The following is a 19,828-nucleotide window of genomic DNA, read 5'->3' as shown; positions in this document are numbered from 1 at the left end:
TCAAAGTAGAGTTGTGTTAAAAAGATAATTATGCAAGATTACATTTTTTGTTTCTCATCGGTTCCCTACTCCACTAAAGACAATCCTTTTTAAGACATTGTCGGATATTAAATGTGGACACTTCTCATAACAAAAATTTGAATCGTTATTCCGATTTGTGAGAGACTGCTCTTCCATTAGACCAAACCTTTGTTTGTGGAAAGATTACACTTTGATACAACATACAACAAAAACATTACACAAACATACCGTTTTGTAGCATAAAAAAGATAAAAAGAGAATATAAAAAAACAATCATATTTGACAACGAGATATGATATTTTAACATCAAAACTTTGATGTCAAATACAGCGTCATTTGATTTTTATAAGCATTTCTGAAATACATACAAGTTGTAGAAGATACAAAGAGAGATCGAGATAAATATATACCATGTCACATACAATGCTATATTTTGATGTTCAAATTACATAACTATATGCCTAAAGCAAAACTCGATGGTAAAACCAGAAAACCAAATGTGAAACTTTACACTCCAGTTTCTTTTTCTATTCTGCGGTTGTAACCCAGACTTGGACTGTCGGACAATAAATTCACCTGTATACATGTATTAACTAAATGGACACAACATACAACACCAACTCATCTATTTAGCAGTGGTCTGTTCATGGTTTATGTTGTGCGTATATCGATGTACGAATAGCTTGCTGAGGAGTCAGAGCTTTTCCATTAACAAGCACTTGCTCATAGAAATCCAGGCGTATAGATTTGAACTGGTAATGCTATTTTTAAATGTACATGAATGAGGCAAGAGAAAACCTTAATCAGAATGATTTGTTTTATTACAACGGGGAATTAGCACATTATTGCTTTTAAATCAAGCATGTCTTTGAAAAAAGTGTACCTTTTCCTTCCAGGACACATCAACGTCACGAAAACAAGGATCAAGCAATGTGAGCTGATCTCCTCCTTTAATCTGGATGACATTGACAAGGGTTCATTTAACACCATTGATTCTTCAATCGATAACTATAACGGTAGTAAGGAAAGGGGGGAAAAACTGCCCCAAACTTTTATTTTAGAAAATAAATATTCAACATGCTTGGATAAATAGCTTAATGAAACACTTAATAAATGTTTATCATATAAAAGATTAAGTATAAGCTACTTTTTTCCAATCAAAGAGAAAATAAGGATAAATAGTAATACAAGCTACTTTGAAAAGCTTGAAAATAAGTGGAAAACAAATTTAGACATATCATAAACTATTTCTACAAGTTCTTCCAAGCAAGTGCTTCTATTAAACTATTTCTACAAGTTCTTCCAAGCAAGTGCTTCTATTATATGAAAAATTCAAATATGTTCTTCCAAATAAAAAGAGAAAAATGAACAAAAAATTTAATTATCTACTATAACTTGATGGGGTCTTATCAGCTGGACCAAACCTATATTTCGCAATTCTGAAGCTGCACACTATTACCACAGCACATGATTTTATGGACACGCCTTAATTGCACCAAAGATCATGTGCTTAGAAGTGATTTGAGATTATGTCAAAAGATAAAAAACTGTAGACTACCTAGTACCTACTACCATTAATATTTTACAAAAAGTAATGAGAGAGAATGAACCATGCAACTGGTTTGTCACCCTGGAAATTTATCCAACATAGTGAATTTTAACTCTTTGAAAAACGTTACTAGGAAGAAAGAAAAAACAAGAGAAATGTCATAAAACTTCAACGGCAATTCTTACCACATCCTGACGTACACCATAAATTGAGAGAACAAAGCAAGTTTGGTTTGAATCACACAGCAAATAGTATCTGCAAAATGACAGACAAGAACAAGATCATCCAGGTCCAATTTCTGCGAAGACTGCAAGTGTAACTATTCTCAAGAAATTAACATAAAGGGCATGCAACACATTCCGAAAAACTACAGCCCCCCTCCAAACATACATGATTGATATTTTCTTGCAACACAAATGAAAGTTATTATTTTTGAACAATCAGTCAGGTATAATTTTTGAAAAGGAACAAATCAAGAATAACTTTTTAAGGAACATAATTATACAAGAGGGAAAAGGTGGTGTATCCTTTCTTTGTTGCATTAGATGCAACCTGACCTATAAATACATGCTTGCATATGATTCTATTTAAATTAATCATCAAACAGGAATTATTTTTTTGTTATTGTTGGTCCCTCTAAAGCAGTGTTTATGGCCATGACGCCCTGCTATTGTTAAATTCAAAAAACCCCTTTCCCAACCACTTTTTTCTCCTCCACCCCGATCCAATACCCACTGGAAAAATAAGGTGTAGATGCAGAATATACAAGAGATAATTGGGAATAAGAGAGCATATGAATTCTGCACACTTTATTGATAGCCTGCGGTTATAACTTCCAACAGGATAGTTACACAAGTTACAAATGCTAGATAATACAGAAACTGACACGCAAATATAAAAACTGTCTAAAGTAACCACTCCTCTAGGAATCAGAGAGCCTAGTCTCTCCCAAAACACACCAAACATCCTTATTCTATTCATATACACAATACATACTAATATTTACAATTGGGCCTAATTTAATTTGGGCCTGCGTCTGACATATACATGTCTAATAGGCGGCCTACTAACATAAGGTTGAAAAGGATAAGGAAAAAACAGTCATTTAAATATTTTACTTCAAGCATATAAAAATTATCACAATTTAAATTGAAAAAGACATAGTACAGGCATATTCATAGGAGGTTTTTAAATGCATTCGGTGTAGTAAACCTTTTCCACAAAATCAAGTCACTCCATTACTTTTAAAACTGGTTGGAAAGAAAACGAAATTTCAAAGCTCCAGAAAGAGGGTTACAAATGTAAGGAAATTGGTCGTTGTTTATACTAAAGATTATAAATAGCGAGAAATATGTTTCTGGAGCAGAAGACTTACAGGGGAGCAACACCCTCACTCCTGATAAAGAATAACACCTTCCCATCTACCGCTAGAGTTCTATTAAGACCCTCTGACAGAAGGTCCATGGTAACTGTTCTGTATGGCAATTTCACTTGCACCAGAATGTAGACATGATGAATCAAGTCAGTATATTACTAAAAAAAAATATACTATAGATGATGCTATAGAATCATGCTTACAATTTACAGCAGCCAATGATGCTGCCAAAGCGGCAATTCGCTTAGCTCTTACATGTACCTGTACATAATAAAATGTATAAACAAGCTGCCTCCCTCAAAATAAGGCGATGACTACAAACCATTTCTTTTAAAAGAAAAAATTGGTACTTTAGAAGATAGTAGAATTGAAAAAGAATCCCCCACGCCAGGATATCAAGTTATTAAAAAAATATGAAGAAAGAAAATGAATCAACAAATTACCAGCATATATTATTATTTACTACTACATAGCCAAAGAAAATTTCATTACCCTCAACAGATTGTCCACATTGTCAAGTAAATTGACAATTTTCTGAACCTCATCTGCAGCGTTGAGACCTGGATCCTTTGAAGCAGCAGCCTCAAATCCACTAAGGGCCCTCTCGTAGTTCTCTAGATATTTGTTAGCCTGTAACAAATTATTTAGACAGACAATAAAAACTCCAGCCAATACAACAATATGTGCACTATACGTGATTTTGAAGATTCAATATTATTCATTTATATAAAATATGGGAAGTTAGAAGCTGATAAACTGATAAATATGATACCAAAGATTCAATATTATTCCTTTATACTTCTTCAAAAAAAATACTATTCCTTTATATAAAATGTATGCTAACATATTTAATCTCCAAACTCTTCTCTGTCAAAGACTTAAAACATAATGAAGTAGAATAAAAGGATCAAATGCAACTTACAATGGCACTATTAAAGTAAAAGTCCGGATTGGACTTGATCCCTTCATCTTTCTCCTGGTACATATTGACCAAACATTAGGTTAGGTCTTCCACATTTTTTAAATAATAAGCCTATTCACTAGTATTAGATTTAATAATAATCTCAATTAAGATAAGAGTTTAAACCATTCCTCTTCGTACTTACAGCATTTTGATATGCTTTTAAAGAATGTGAAAGTCTGGTATGATCCCAACCTCCAGTGACAAAAAAACTCGTCACATATGCATTTCCAAGATTATCTGTCAAGAAGATCAGATAGTCAGATTGGATTTGAAAGCCGGAAAATATTGCCGGTTATTTATTAAAAAAAGATCTAGCACAATATTAAAAGGAAAATGAAAAGTTAAAGACGAATTATGTTCGGTCACAAACAATGTACAGGGACAAGCATTAAAAGTATTAAGGTAGCAAGTCTCTTGGGGCAACCAGAAAAGAATAACTGCGTTCCTAGATTCAATTTCAATCATCAGTACATTTCAGGAAAAGAAACAACTGAGTCGTATAAGGCAGTTTAAAAAGTAAATGTAAATCTTAAAGGGATTTAAAATTCATCAAGTTGTTAAAGTTCATTTTCATAGCAAGATACATTTTAAAAATATTATAATAAAAATAATAGTAACAACAACGAGTCAACGACAACAAATAATTTAAATTTAAAATCTTACACCAAGAGTTCCCATCTTTGACATCCAAAGCAATTGCTTCCTTGGCATGTTGAATGCTTTCATCAACAAGTTCAGCTTGATTATCCGCACCTGATTTCGCAGCAAGCACAGTAATGAATCTACTAATAAATAGTATTCCATCCACTCCCAATTTTCTCCAGAAAAAAAAAATACAAGTGCTTCTACAACACATTAAAGAATAGTAGGGTTATAGGAGTAGTTTAGTAAAGCTATGCTACATAGATAATTTACAATTCACTTTTCCATCCACTTTCCCCGTTCACCTCCATTCTTACATGCATCAATTTCCCTTAGGCTATGTTTGCGAGTTTGGAGGGGAAGGGAGGGGAGGGTTTGGAAAAAAAGGGAGGAGTAAGTGGAAGAAATAGAGGACATTGGGAGGAGGGGCTTTGGAGGGTTTATTTTTCTTCAAAACATAAAACCCTCCTCATTTGGGGGAACTAAAAAATTGTATTGGAGGAGGGTTTATATGAATTCTTCAAATTTAATATATGTTGCTATAATATTCTTAAAATTAAAAATATATTCATCATAAAATTAATTTATCACTCTAAAAAAATACTCTTTCAAAAAATGTGAAAGATTTCTCAATTTTTCCCTATATTTCTCTCCCCCCAAAGCCCTTCCTTCCCCTCCCCTCCAAACTCCCAAACAAAGCCTTAGTCGTTGCTCACTCTCCTTCCCAGTTTTTCATTTTTCCGCATACATGTGGGCATGCTCAAATTCTAGGGCATTATAAAACAAACTATAGCAACCGATTGCAAGCAGTTTCTGTACCTTAAGACCAGACCACCAGGTTTCTTTATCTCTTTTACGTTTACATCCAGTCAACTTTTATTATAATAAGGTTACAACCAGTCGACTGCAAGCAATCTGTTAGTAGGCATCCTATTAATAAGGTTTATGTAAGGCGCGGAGGGTCAATGGGCCAGCCAACCTAGTCTAGAATTATGTTGTAATTGAATACAAGGATTAGGAGAAGATGATTAGAAGGGGCATTCGGTTCTAACACAATCATAACATATCATGTTCTCGTAAGAAATAAGAAATACTTTCTACAATTATAAAATCTGGTGAATACAACAACAACAACAACAACAACCATGCCTTATCCCACTAAATGGAGTCGCTGAGTCGGCAATTATAAAATCTGGTGAATGAGTGAGATTTTCTCTAGCTACGGCATAAAGAATGGATTAAGAACTAACTACTCTATATAACCAAATCATCTGACCAGTTAGTATAAATATTCCTAAGATCAGTGAAGAAAGGACAGATGAGGAAACAGAAAAATCAGATTCCGCCATATTAGGATTTAGGAAAACTGAAAAACAGTATATCTTAAAAAAATAAAGGTTAAAGCAGAATGCCTTACTTTGAGACATACTTCTTTTAAGCATTGATAATTGACAAAGAATCTTCTTGTTAGGACCCTGCATAAACAAACAGTATCTATCATCACTCATCAGTTCAACACATAGAATCTCAACCAGAATAAAGTGAAACCAAGACTCCGGAGTCCGGAGGAAAAAGTAATGCCCTACAATAGATTTTCAATATTCATATTAAAAATATAGAAAAAAATTAAAGATACTAATAAATGGTATTAACCCATTTGGGTTGGCCTAGTGTTGTTGGCTTCAGACCTTGGAGTGTGCTCCTCTCAAGGTCTTACATTTGATTCCCCCTGGTGCCAATTCGGTGGGCTAAGTCCATACAGAGCATACTGGCATAAAAAGAGGCCCCCGCAAGTGGACAGATGGGATTGGAGCCCTCGGATTAGTCGGTCCTTAGGCCAGATACCGAGTTTAAAAAAAACAATAAATGGCATTTCCTAAAAGTAAATTACCACAAAAACCAAGAACCAAACTATTTTTGTCAACAGTGAAATAATTTAAAAGCATGAAAAACAGAGAATAAACGACTCAACATGTATCAGAACCATTACACACGTTCACAGTTATTTGCTCCGTTCCATAAGCTTTACTAACATATCCGTTCTGGTAATACAAGGATTAAACTAGTTTTGGAAATAGACAACTGCCTCTTACTCTAATACCAAATGTTCCTGGAATTAAGATCATATTCATACATCTTCGAAAAATAGAAATAATAGCATTTGGAGGATAGATTATAATCTACCATTATGTTTCTTCAATCATAACCTCAAAAGCCTAAATAAGCACAAGATTACAAAAACAGAGTAAAATTTCATTGAGTCGATTTATCAAACACCTCATACGCATTAGACAGTTACCTTATTCAATGCAAGATTGAGGCAGTTTTTAGCAGCAGATAAATCACCTTTTTTCCAAATACAGTTTCCTAAACATAACCAAGCATCTGCAAGAGATGGATTCAACTTGACAGCTTTTGATAGATGATCCTCAGCTTCTTTCTTATATTCAGGAAATACATCTAACACTTTCCCTCGAAGATATTCGAATATTGCTCGCTGAGTGGGTGATTTTCTTTCTTCTGGAGGAACGGAATCGAGGAGAGTGAGAATGAGATCGGAGTGTTGTTGCAAGTTGGAGGTTCTGTCGTCAGGGTTTTGTGGGAAGTAAGTGTCACGAAGAAGGTAAAGTTCGTCTGTGGATTTTGCAGCTTTCACCAATAACGCTTCTTCTTCGCCACTGCCTGAATTCTCCATCTCACTCCTCAAATGGCATAGAGGTTTAAACTTTAAACCCAGAAACTCGATTCAAGATTCTTCTTCAACACCAAGCTTGCTTTTTTTTAATTAAAGTTATAAGTTTTTTTAGGAAACATTTTAATTCTTTTCTCAGTTTTTTATTTTTGGTTAAAAAAAAAAACTCATGTTTTATTGACATTTTTTTTTTAAGTTCTAAAAATGACTCTCAAGAACAATAATATCGTCCCTCAAAAAAAAAAACAATATCAATTTCCTAAAAAAAAAAAAAAGAACAATAATATCAAAAGAGTTTCGAGAAAAATTAAAATTGATTAACTAATTAAGAAATTAAGCTCATATAAAACAATTAAGAAATTATATGATATGTATGAAATTAATATTGTCAAACAAATATAAAAAGAAAGATAAAAGTATTATAGGGTAGAAAATTAAGTGTTTTGAGACTCAATATATTGAATAAAAAATGATGAGTATACAATATTTTATAAAGTTCACAAAAAATAAATATAAACCTAAAAAAAAAACATAGTACTATTAAAAAAAAATTAGAAAATCTTGGGGAGTTTGTGGCCTATGTTGGTCCCCCTTCTAACTCCATCCTTAATTGCAATCACACTAAGTATGAGGTCGATTAAACTTGTCGGTACAAATCCAAAAATTGTCGAATACATTGCCTCAAAGTGATAGTCATGCTATTGAGATTGACATTTTGTGTCACCATCTCAACCAGAATAGTAGAGTCATTCTCTACAAGAAGCTTAGTGATACTCGAATGCCGAACAAGTTTTATTCCTAAGTACATGCCCTGTATTTTCATATGAAGAGCATCATATACTCAAATATTTTGAGACTAACCTTTCATCCATATTCCATCAAAGTTCTGAAAAATTCCTCCACAACCAATGAGACCCGCCTATCTTTTTTAGCATTGTCACGATTAAACTTTGACCTTATTTAGAAAGAAAAAAAAAAAACGAATGTGTCCATCTTCTCGAGGTCTTTTCCATCCAATGAACCCTAAAAGGATTTGAATGCTTTGATTAATGTCTTTAGCCTCGTTTGGAGGGACAAGTGTTGGGTTTGTAGGCAATTGGAAGTCTTCGTCAAAAATAGTTTTGTTCCTCAAATTCTGTCAACAAGTAACCATAAAAGTAAAAATTCAATCTTCCCTCTGAACTTCATGTAGTTTGGTCTGTGACATTCTTGAAGATTTAATTATTACAATTCAAAATAAAAAATAATAATTTGATTAGTATCAACTAACATTATCCAAATTTGAATACCAAAGGGCAAACACTAGGTAGATGATGACAATTTCATTATGTATTCCACTTTAAGTAGATAAAGGAGAAACTCGTGCATCTCATTTGCTCAGGTAGAAATTCGTGATAAGGCGATCATATGCCTCCATCCACATGAAATTTGAACATAATGGATCATTTCAATTTTCACACTGCTCTTGTTAGGAAAAATCAGCATGAGAAAAGAAAGGAACACAATCACAATACAAGAGCATAACATGGAAATTTCAAATTGGATAAAAAAAAAAACATGATTGTTGTCTAAAGACAATCAAAGAATAACGCAATACGTAAATTATTACACCACATAGACTATCCTCAAACACCGACCGCCCAGGTACATCCACACCCTCCAAAAAAATACCTAATTACATCTCATCACTTTAATATAAGAAAAAAGTCAAATATAAAATCAAAGTGTTTCCAACTCATACAACTTGTAACGAAGAAATATAACCTACATACAAACATTGCTCTACTTGTCTCGCACTTGAAGAAACTTGCCAAACAAAAAAGTAAAGAGGTGAATGAACCACCTACTTGTCTAACACTTCAAAAAACAATCTTATGACCTCCAGGAATTATCGAACAAGAAAGTAAACAAATAAAAAAAACCACGTTAAATGTCTTCTACACCATGTGAAACTTTAACATATATTTTCAACCAAAACAAACATCTTTCTCGTTAAATATCATAGGCACTCTAAACTATGAAGTGTCTAGTGATCATTCCACCACCCCAACCAATTTCACGAGGGACATCTATGTCTAAAGGTGTTGGGATTGCAAGGATCTGATTAGCAGCACTAGCAGGCAAATCATGTATACTTTTAAAAATATTTTAACTCATATTGAAGCATAAAAAAGTTGAGTTTGATTAATATTTTTAAATTTTTGTTTTTTCTAGTATATATAATTAGGCATTATCCATGGTTCCCGACAATATTCGCTCATGACATTCAGAGCATTACTCTTTACATACCAACAATTAGCAGGAAAGCAAGAACACGCTGTCACGACAATAGGCCGCTTGTAATTATGCATGACAACAAAACTCATACTTATGGGTATTTGTTCGAACTAAATCTATTTTAACGGGTTTTTCTCATTTTGATTAGGTTTGGGTAGGGTTTGAGTTTTTTCCGATTTCAAAATACGGGTACGGGTTTTTCTCATTTTGTTTATGTTGTTGTGCGGAGGGTTGTCTTTGATTTTGATGTTAGCTCTATTTTTGGTGTCCTTAATGTTAGGTGGTGTTTCTTGGGGGTCTTTAGATTTTGTCTTTGACGCACGGATGTATGTGTTTACATTTCGGTTTGTACTTTGCTACTTTATGACGCCTACCCTAACACTCTTTATGCTGGTCAGAACTCACTATGATTTTAATAAATTTCATTTTTGCTTCTTAAAAAAAAATGCACTTTTGAGTTTATGAATTAATTAAGTACTTAGGTTTTATCAACATAAATGAAATTCATACTTTACACGAAAAGGATTATGTTAGTCATGTGGATATCATTGAAAATTTGTTCTCGACTTCTCGTCCCATATTTTCAGAAGTCCTTAAGATCATTTTTTTTCTTCCAATTTTGACTCTATAGTTAACTAATTCGGGTGAGATTTGTCAATATGTACAAATCTTAGAAAATTTAAAAGAAAAATTTTACACCTCCAAATCCGGATGTTTAAAAAATGAAAAAATCAACAGTGTAAAAAAAAACTAAAAATTTTTGAAATGTTAGAATTCATTGTATTTAGTGTGGGATGTTAGACTTCTTTAAAATAATTTTAGAGTTGATAAAAAAATCCTCGAAATTGCATTTTCCACCTTTGAAATTTTTTGAAATCTAATATAAGTTAGACTTCTTATAATAATTTTAGAGTGAAGTTAAACCATCTCAAATTAAATGAGAATCTTGTTCAATAAAATACTATTATTTAGGTACTTCTATTAGGAAGAAAATAAGGTGTTTATGGAGAAGATGTGTTTTAATAAACACATATTCTCTTTGTGAGATCCTCCAATTTTTAACATTCAAATATATAATTTTAACTTTTATAAAATTACGATGACTAGCTGTGATTTTTGTCAAAATCACTACAAATTCAATATATGAAGTTAATAGGCTCTTGATTGTATTCAAAGAGGACTTTGATAACGCATTTCTTTTTCTTTTTTGTTTGAAGATGAAATGATAAAATCACCACAAAAAATCCGCATACATAAATAAATAACTATAATGCCTTAGATTATAATTGAGTGAATGTATTCAACTTAACAATATTAATATTTGTTAATTGAGTTAAGTCTTGATTACCCACGGTCCACGATTCTTTTTTTTTTTATCAAGTGATTACCACCTTTATATGGAATACTGAAAATGCAATAATAATCTTATGTCAATTTTTTAGTAGAATATTATGGCAACTAGCACACATGAGCGTGACTCAAAATAATAAATAAGCAAGGAAAATTATTTTAACTTAGAACCAAAGGGTGAAGGTGAAGGTGAAGGTGAAGGTGAAGGTGGGGCTAGAGACTTGTTGAAGTAGTATGAACAGGCAGACAATTATTGGACCCACACGGACACACGCGTCTGGATTTATTCATTGACGACGATATTTCAGCCTCAGTGTGACAACCATAAAATTAAAATTACTTGACAATCATAAAATAAAATAAATTGCCAAATTGTGGCAGCATCATCATAACATTGCATTTGGCATTTGCACCTTCTTCCCATTTTCTCACCACTAGAGTGTATAACGCAACGCGCATTTCCAAAGTCTCATAATTCCATTTTCCAGCACAGACACACACCGGTCAACAAATCTCAATCTGACACACGCACATGCTAATTTCATTTCATTGCATAAATTACAATATCATGCACATTCAATAATCAATATACTATTCCAATAATATTCCATTGACTATACTCTTCCTTAATTATATATATATATATATACTCATTCATACCTTCCCCTTCCTGTACTCAAACCAAAACAACTTCTATCAACAATCAACAACCAAAAACGCAAACACTTTTTTTTTTCCTCTCAATCAAATTACAAGGTAATAAATTTTATTGATCGTGATGGGTAACTACGTTTCATGCACCTTAGCACCACCGTTGATGAGGAACGCAAAAGCAACAAGAGTAATCCTTCCAACAGGAGAAGTTAAACAATTCAGAGAAATCATGAAAGCTGCTGAGCTTATGTTAGAGAATCCAAATTATTTCTTAGTCAACTCTCGATCTCTTCATATTTCTACAAGATTTTCTCCTCTTGCTGCAGATGAAGAATTGGAATTTGGAAATGTTTACATCTTTTTTCCTATGAGAAGGCTCAATTCTGTGGTCACCGGAGCTGACATGGCGGTGCTGTTTTTGGCGGCGAATTCGGCGGCGAAGCGATTACGTGCTGGAAAAACACGTGTTCAACCGGATGAAAGTTCGGAAGTGAAGGGTGATGGTGTTGAGAATGATCAAAATGAATGTGTTCCAAGGTTGAGTTTGGAAGGTGTGGAATCAGGGTTTAGTTATAGGTTAAGTTATTGTAGATCAAAAAAACCTATTTTGGAGACTATAAATGAAGAACCAATTAGGTCAAGATAAAGGAATTAATCAAGGTGTAGATGATTATCAATGTTTTAAAAATTGAATAACACTGATAATTTTATAGTTTGCTTTAATAGATCTTTGGTGATGTTAATAGAATCCGTTAATTTTAGGTTGAATAGAGATTAGTATTTGGTTGATTCATACAACACTTCAAAAAATTATGTCAAGTGTGTCTAGCTATATATAGACCTCTAGTATCATTGATCTGTACAAAAATCATTTGTGGATTGAACAAGTTTGTGCGTTATTCATGATATGATATTTTCTTTTTTGAGGGATGATATGATATTATCTTCTCCATGTGGAATGAGATTCATATTTAATTGGATTCATATATAAATACTTGCATTTTGTAGATTATCTTTTATTATGGTCATTTTCACTTGCTAATAAATAATAATAATGTTTTTTTTTTTATTGATTTTGATTTATATGTTTTGGTCTCGATCTCCCACTGTTGTAGGTTGATAACTAGATATAGGTATGATACGATACAAGATTCAATAATGGCCTATTGGATGTGAACGATGCGCTATATATATAACATATATTTGTTAATTTTGAACAAGGGATCCACCGTTTATGTACGATGCGATAATTGTGAGTGATGATGTTGTTGTGTGTAGGTGTGAAGATCTTATGATAAAGTTGAAATTATGAAGGATTCCATCACATACCTCCCATATTGAAGGGAAAATAAAATGAATGTAAACAGTGTAATGTGATGGAATAGAAACCACTCCTTTTTATTTTATTTTTTTATATCCAAAGGAATATCATTTCATTTCATTCACTCTGTTATACTATCAATAAAACTTCTATTTATTATATATTAGGTCAAATGCATCCAAAGGTTCTTTAAGTTTTTCGTTTTTCCTAAAGTGATCTTTTAAGTTTCAAAAGTCTCAAACAAGTCTTTTAAGTTTCAAAAGTCTCAAACAAGTCATTTTAGTTTTTGAATCGTTTCAAACAAGTTCTTTTAGAGGATGATGGTGATGATTCTGATGATAGCAACAAAGAACATTATCCACCATTTGTTATGCCTAAAAAGATGACTAATTTTAAGTGGGTGTTAGGAGCCAGATTTGGTACCAAAGATGAGTTCAAGGAAGCAATTACCAACTATGCTATCTACAATAGGACTTGTTTGAAACGATTCAAAAACTAAAATGACTTGTTTGAGACTTTTGAAACTTAAAGGATCACTTTAGGAAAAATGAAAAAACTTAAAGGACCTTTAAATGCATTTGAGATATATATTAAATGTGTGTTGATTATGAATATAATTTCAGTCTTTCATTTCACATGCATATATGTTTTTGACAACAACATTAGTTCATTATACAAATAATGAATCAAAACTTAAAAGTAAGTTTTACATTAGACAGGGTTGATGTAATTTTGAGAGGGTTGTAATCTTTATGTGATTGTTTTGGCACGTCTTGTGCTTCAACAATTACAGTGTTTATAGTAATATATTTCATTTTTGTTTCTTCAAAAAAAAAAAAATACATTAGACATGTGCATCACACGAGTCAGATATCTAGTTTATGTAAATAACTTAAAAATAGATAAATTTTTCAAGTGATGGAAATCAACTTAAAAATAGATAAATTTTTCAAACTGTTTTTTAGTTGATTTTATTTTCTTAAACCTTAAAATGTAGCTTTGTTGTTGCCACTGCATGCATAACAAATATGTAGTGGGTAGTTTTTGATAAGTCACATGGGTTGCAAAACCTCATTGCCATATTCCATTAAATAATAGTGTGTGGTTTTTGATAACCACTTACCCTTCTTATAAATAAGACACTTTCTTAAACTTTTTAAATAAGACACTTTCTTAAACTTTTTATTCACCATAAGTTCTATTCTCTTAATCAGGTTTATTTTGCTTCATTATTCAAATTTGACGTTGTTGGTGGTGGTAGTTGATTTGTGAACATTTAAATTGAGTTTATATATTAATGACTTAAATATGCTTTTCATCCCCCGTTTGATTTTTCATCCCTGAACTTACTAATCCTTCCATTTTGCCCCTGTAATTACTAATCATTTGAAAGTTCGTCCCTCTTCCCGGATAATCACTGCCACGTCATCAAATTAGCAAAATGGCATGGGAATTGACAAAAATACCCCTGGCTTATTTTTAAAAATTTTAAAATCTGAAAATAATTTTAAAAAATAAAAAAAATTTAAAAAAATATAATTTTTTTCATATTTCAAAAAATATAAAATTATATAATTTTTTAAAATCTGAATATATAATTTCGAAAATTATTAAAAAATCTGATTTTTTAAAAATCATAATAATAATTTCGAAAAAATTTACGATTATATAATTTTAAAAAATATATTTTTTGAAATATGAAAAAAAAAATGGAAAATTATATATTTTTTTAAAATCAGAATATATAATTTCGAAAATTATTAAAAAATCTGATTTTTTTTAAAGATTTTTTTAAAAATCAGAATATTAATTTCGAAAAAATCTGATTATATATTTTTTAAAATTATGTGAAAAATTATTTCATTTTTTTTCGAAAAAGTTATTTTCAAAATATTTTTAGAATTTTTTTATTTTTTAAAATTATTTTCAGATTTTTAAATTTATAAAAACAATTTTCAGAATTTTAAAAATAAGCCAGGGGTATTTTTGTCAATTCCCATGCCATTTTGCTAATTTGATGACGTGGCAGTGATTATCCGGGAAGAGGGACGAACTTTCAAATGATTAGTAATTACATGGGCAAAATGGAAGGATTAGTAAGTTCAGGGATGAAAAATCAAACGGCCTATAATTACAGGGATGAAAAGCATGTTTAAGCCTATATTAATATTCGTGTTCTTTTATACATTTCTTCGTAAATAGTATGATACTTGCTGCTTCTATTTTTCCTCCTCATAATCAATAAAAAAAAATGTTGTGCATAGAAGCTTTGGCATTACTGTAAGTATGTCTACTTGCGAAGTGTTTTCTTCATCCTCATCTACATTACCATTTTTCTTTGGGTTCATTTTGTTTCTCTTTCCTGAGATTTCTTATTTGGTATTATTCTTTTCAATTCTTTGTGAGAATCACTTTCTTCTCGTACTCATATGAAACATTTTTTTATGTGTAGATGTATAATTTCTTTAGGTTATGGTAAAACTCAATAATAACTTATGATTATTGTTTATGTTTGTTTTCTCTTGCAGGTTCCTTCAAGTCTCTGATGATATGTGTTTTAGCTAATTCAAGACTATAGGATTGGTCTATAAACTTCAATATTACTTTGATATAAGTTTTGTTGAGTGAATTTATCATGCATTATTTCAATTGAAGAAGTTTGTGTTGAAACGCTAATCATTTTAAAATATCATTTATTTTTTTAAAATGCTCTTGAAAGGCATATTAGGACCCTGCATCGTACAAGTTGAAAGTCTAATTATTATGTTCAACCCTATAGTCATACTTGAGTGTACAAAACAATTGTACGCGCTTGAAACCAACCAAACCTATATCGGTGAAACGCTAAGTGCAAACTTTAGTAGCCACTAAGTATAAACAACTTTAATTTTTGTTTATCATTTATATATTAATTGTCGATTCTTTCTCTTAATAGCTTACAACTTTCTATCAAAAATATAATAATTTACAGTTTTTACTAATAAATGTTTTACAACTTTCTACCCAACGTGTAGTACAGACTTTTCATACTCCTATCATAAAAAATCAATTTTGTACCACAAAAAAATTTGGTTAACTTCAACTCATGTAATATTAAAGTATGAGACTCATGCAGCACACAGAAAAAACCACAATAACATTAACGTTTAAATTTTGTGTTTAATGGTTAAATTAAGAGTACTAATTATATTTTTAAAATATAAATTTGGTTATCATAAAAACATTGATATCACAGTTGATTATATAATTCAAATTTTAGTAAATAATTTTCATATAATATTATCTTTTACATCAACAAATAAGCTAAAACAACAATGTTAATAATAATAAAGTAGATAATATATGGTTTAAAAACATATGACAAACACTTATCATGTTGATAATTGTAAAAACATTGATTACAACTACAACCAACTTAAAAGAAATTGTGGTAAATTTTCAAAATCGCTCACTATATAAATTTAATGTAATATGAATTGTTTATAGTTGTTGTAATATTTAGAATGGTAATAGTTGGTAAAAGGTCAACAAATGCTTTTTGAATATCAACATTGATAGTTGGTCATCCTTATCCATAATCAACATTTTTAATCATTGTTTTGTGTTAATTGTGGATACAACAACATATGACAATGCATGTGTAAAAACTAGTCGAGACAAATACAAACATACTTTAGACAATAATTATCCTTGACTCATGTTTATTGTCATCGTAAAATACAATGATATAGAAAATTGTCTTCTTAAGAATTTGAATGGAAAACCATATAGTTAATTAACATGCGAGATCATGTTTAAACATACAGGTACAACTAATGACATGTTAATATATAGTTAATCATGAAGTTTGTTCTCCTTCAAAATGTCGGCGTATCGGGAAGAAAGCTTCATCTCCGATACACCGCCAGTTTGGAACGGGACGCTTCATCTCCGTCAACCTTCTCCCTTTCTCCGTCGTATCGGAAAGGAACTCATGCAGGTTTCTCCCTTTTGCCACCGTGACGGAGTTCGACGATGTTTGAAGTCGAGGGAACTAGCAGCGCAAATCTGCCACCGTTTCCTCGGCTTGATTTTCTGAAAAAAATGTTTGGTGACCTTGAAGATGCCAAAAAGGTTCTAGAGTTTCTCCGTTCAAAGAATGTAGATGCTTTCTACCCTCACCGGACAATGTACTTTATCAGTCCAAGAGCGATGTATTTTCTGTATCTTTGACAGCTTCTAAACGTGTTATACAACTCTGGTGGGTACTTGTTTGACATACTCGACCTCGAGTCGGAGAGCGAGAGGATCCTTGACTGCGTCAATATGCTAAGAGATTACCAGTTTGGAGGTAGATGGCTCGATTTCTTTGAGAATCGTGTTCGTGATGCTGTTGAAGTTTATTTGCTCTAGATTCTTGAGTTCCTTGACTGAAGTTTCTTTAACCCAAAATATAATAATTTACAGCTTTTACTAATAAATGTTTTGCAGCTTTCTACTCAAGTACAAATTTTTTATATTCCTATCATACAAAATCAATTTTGTACCATAAAAAAAAAAAAAAAAAAAATTGATTAACTTCAACTCATGTAATATACAAGTATGATAATCAAATTTTTTATGATTTCATTTTTGCTTTGTTGAAACTATTTTAATATGTAATAGATTAGTTTAACTGTTGTTGCATATATATATATATATATATATATATATATATATATATATACACACACACTCTCTTCACATAAACAAAAAAAAAAAAAAGTAAAAGAAAGAGATTACCGGAAAAGGACGTAAGGAAAGATACGAGACACCAATTGTAAAAGCTGCAAATGGTATCAGACTTGCCACTCAAAGTTGATCAACTGTGAGGGTATGTTTGAACCAGCAACATGGTTGTTCAGAGGATATTCTCCAAGGGTAGGTTTCGCAACGGCGCCGGAGGCAGCGGCTTCAAGTCCCATAAGGGGCCGCAATAGCTAGGGTGTGGTCAATGTGGATCAATAGGTCTCTTACAAGTGAGGGAAGCAAAAAACCCGTGAAGTCCATGTTGCTCTCATTCAACAAAAACCTCAAATCTTGTGGCACAATAGTGGCTCTTCACAACTGAAAGATGAGAACGCGCTTGTCAATGCAAAGTTGAAGGAAAAAGACCAGAATACATAATCTCCAACCCTGAACAACAACAAAATAACTAATAATCATCACATAAAACCAAATCACTAATAAAAGTTCATAACATATCTCATTGTAACTCATAAAAACTTAGAAAGAAATCAAAATCACATAAAAATAGTAACAAAAAGTAGACAACAAAAACCAATCATAACAGACATCATTTCAATCTTGAAGAGGTTAAGAAACTAATGAAACAAAGAAAAGGTTAAGAAACTAATGAAACAAAAATAGTAAACCAAATCCCTAATCAAAATCACATGGAAACTGTAATAGGAAACCGAGCAAACAAAAACCCTACCAGATTACATAACGACCAAGACAAGATTACTTGAAAACAAAATCATATAAAAAATGTCAAAGAAAAACCCTGATAGATCATATTTCAACCAAGAAAAGCTTAAGTAGTAAAATAAAACTCCTAGTAACAAATCGAAATAAAAATACAAAAGCCAAAAGCAATAACCAATCTTAATGCATAATAAAGAATGTTATGTATAATAAAGACGAACATTGATAGAAAGAGTATCACGAGAGGTGAGAGAGAAAGGAAAGAATGATCTAGGGTGGAGAAGAAAATGCGGGTTGATGTGAGTGAGAAAACAAAACGAGTAGAGTGGGTGGATTAATAATAAGAAAAGCAGGTTCCTTTTTCGTAAATCCTAGTGACTGAGTAGTGGGATTCGTTTAATGTTTGGGTTTGCGTGTAATTCTCTTGATATCATTAATTGTTTTTCTGTGAGAAGTGTGACAAGCATGTTAGTAGGTTAATTTCTAAGTTAATCTTAAGTTCCTGCTTCTATTATGTTATACTTTATCAAAGCATATTAAGGAATGGAACCATCACTTGATTATAGATTTAATATGTTAGAATTGTTAGGTACTGTTTGAGGATTAGAGTTATTAACCAAACTGATTCTGTTACTTCGTTAACATTTATTTACTTACAAAAAGGAGGTAAAATCTTTTTTTTTTTTTTTTTTTTGTATTTCAAACTCAAGGTTGTTGCTTTGGATGAGGTTGCTCACGAAATTATGGAAACACTAACCTTCAAAGTTAAACGACGGTTTGACATCCTGAAACACTTAAATATTGTTTCTTAAAATCCTCATCAGATTTACAAGGAGTATTATAGCTTAAATATTGTTTTTCTTCTCCTTTTATCATTGACAAAACATAATCATTAACTTGTTCATCATAATCAAGAGTTGGAGCAACGATTGCTTTTTCCTCAAACATACATTGATTGCCGATATTGTTGAGAATGTTAGGCAGAAAAACACTTTCACGAACTTAAAATACCAAAAAGAATATACACATACATCGACTATGCCTAAGATGACATTTAAAACAAGTTGGTACAATAGACATATAATCAACTAACAAGTGAGATCCAGTAGGAACATACAAGTACAACTAGTGACAATGTGACATGTTAATATATACGGACCTATTAGCAATCCAAAGCATTTTAGCACGGTAAACATTTTTCAAATATCTATAAGATAGTAAGTATGGATATATTGAGAACATGTTAATGTTAATGCATAGCGAGACTTAAAGACACATGCACACTCTCACAAGACGCATAGTAAGTCATGTAGATGAATCATTGCACAATATAAAAAAGTATATCTTCATTTCATAAAATGTATTATGAACTAACAAGCAAAAAAACACATGTACAATTCATACAAATAACATTTTTGAATTTTACTTAAATTCATAAGTTCAAACAATAAACATATAAATAACATTTACAAAAAGTAAGCTTATGAGCAACGGGGGGAATGAACACATGATGAGTCACATAAAAAAATTGAACGTCC

The 19,828-nt window shown here is 31.6% G+C and overlaps 2 protein-coding genes across 3 annotated transcripts; one reads left to right on the top strand and one right to left on the bottom strand.

The window, feature by feature from the left end:
- Positions 1-314: 314 nt before the first annotated feature.
- Positions 315-7,346, bottom strand: LOC11444991 (tetratricopeptide repeat protein 5). Of its 2 annotated transcripts, none has more exons than XM_003592523.4 (11): positions 6,851-7,346; positions 5,969-6,026; positions 4,573-4,662; positions 4,052-4,146; positions 3,868-3,921; positions 3,438-3,575; positions 3,149-3,206; positions 2,946-3,060; positions 1,756-1,825; positions 905-976; positions 315-782 (listed from the first exon to the last, which is right to left on the bottom strand). In XM_003592523.4, the coding sequence occupies exons 1-11, from the start codon at positions 7,244-7,246 to the stop codon at positions 666-668; spliced, it is 1,263 nt and encodes a 420-aa protein (XP_003592571.2). In that variant the 5' UTR covers positions 7,247-7,346; the 3' UTR covers positions 315-665. The 2 variants fall into 2 exon arrangements, with proteins under 2 accessions (XP_003592571.2, XP_039685949.1); XM_039830015.1 differs by having other exon boundaries at positions 320-819; positions 6,851-7,314.
- A 3,940-nt stretch (positions 7,347-11,286) lies between these two features.
- Positions 11,287-12,508, top strand: LOC11425383 (uncharacterized). Its single transcript, XM_003592522.4, has one exon. The coding sequence runs from the start codon at positions 11,649-11,651 to the stop codon at positions 12,168-12,170; it is 522 nt and encodes a 173-aa protein (XP_003592570.1). The 5' UTR covers positions 11,287-11,648; the 3' UTR covers positions 12,171-12,508.
- Positions 12,509-19,828: the final 7,320 nt, after the last annotated feature.

The sequence above is a fragment of the Medicago truncatula genome, chromosome 1, assembly GCF_003473485.1.
Source record: "Medicago truncatula cultivar Jemalong A17 chromosome 1, MtrunA17r5.0-ANR, whole genome shotgun sequence".
NCBI lineage: Eukaryota > Viridiplantae > Streptophyta > Magnoliopsida > Fabales > Fabaceae > Medicago > Medicago truncatula.
The sequence above is the reverse complement of the archived record's forward strand: the minus strand, read 5'-3'. Positions and strand labels throughout refer to the sequence as shown.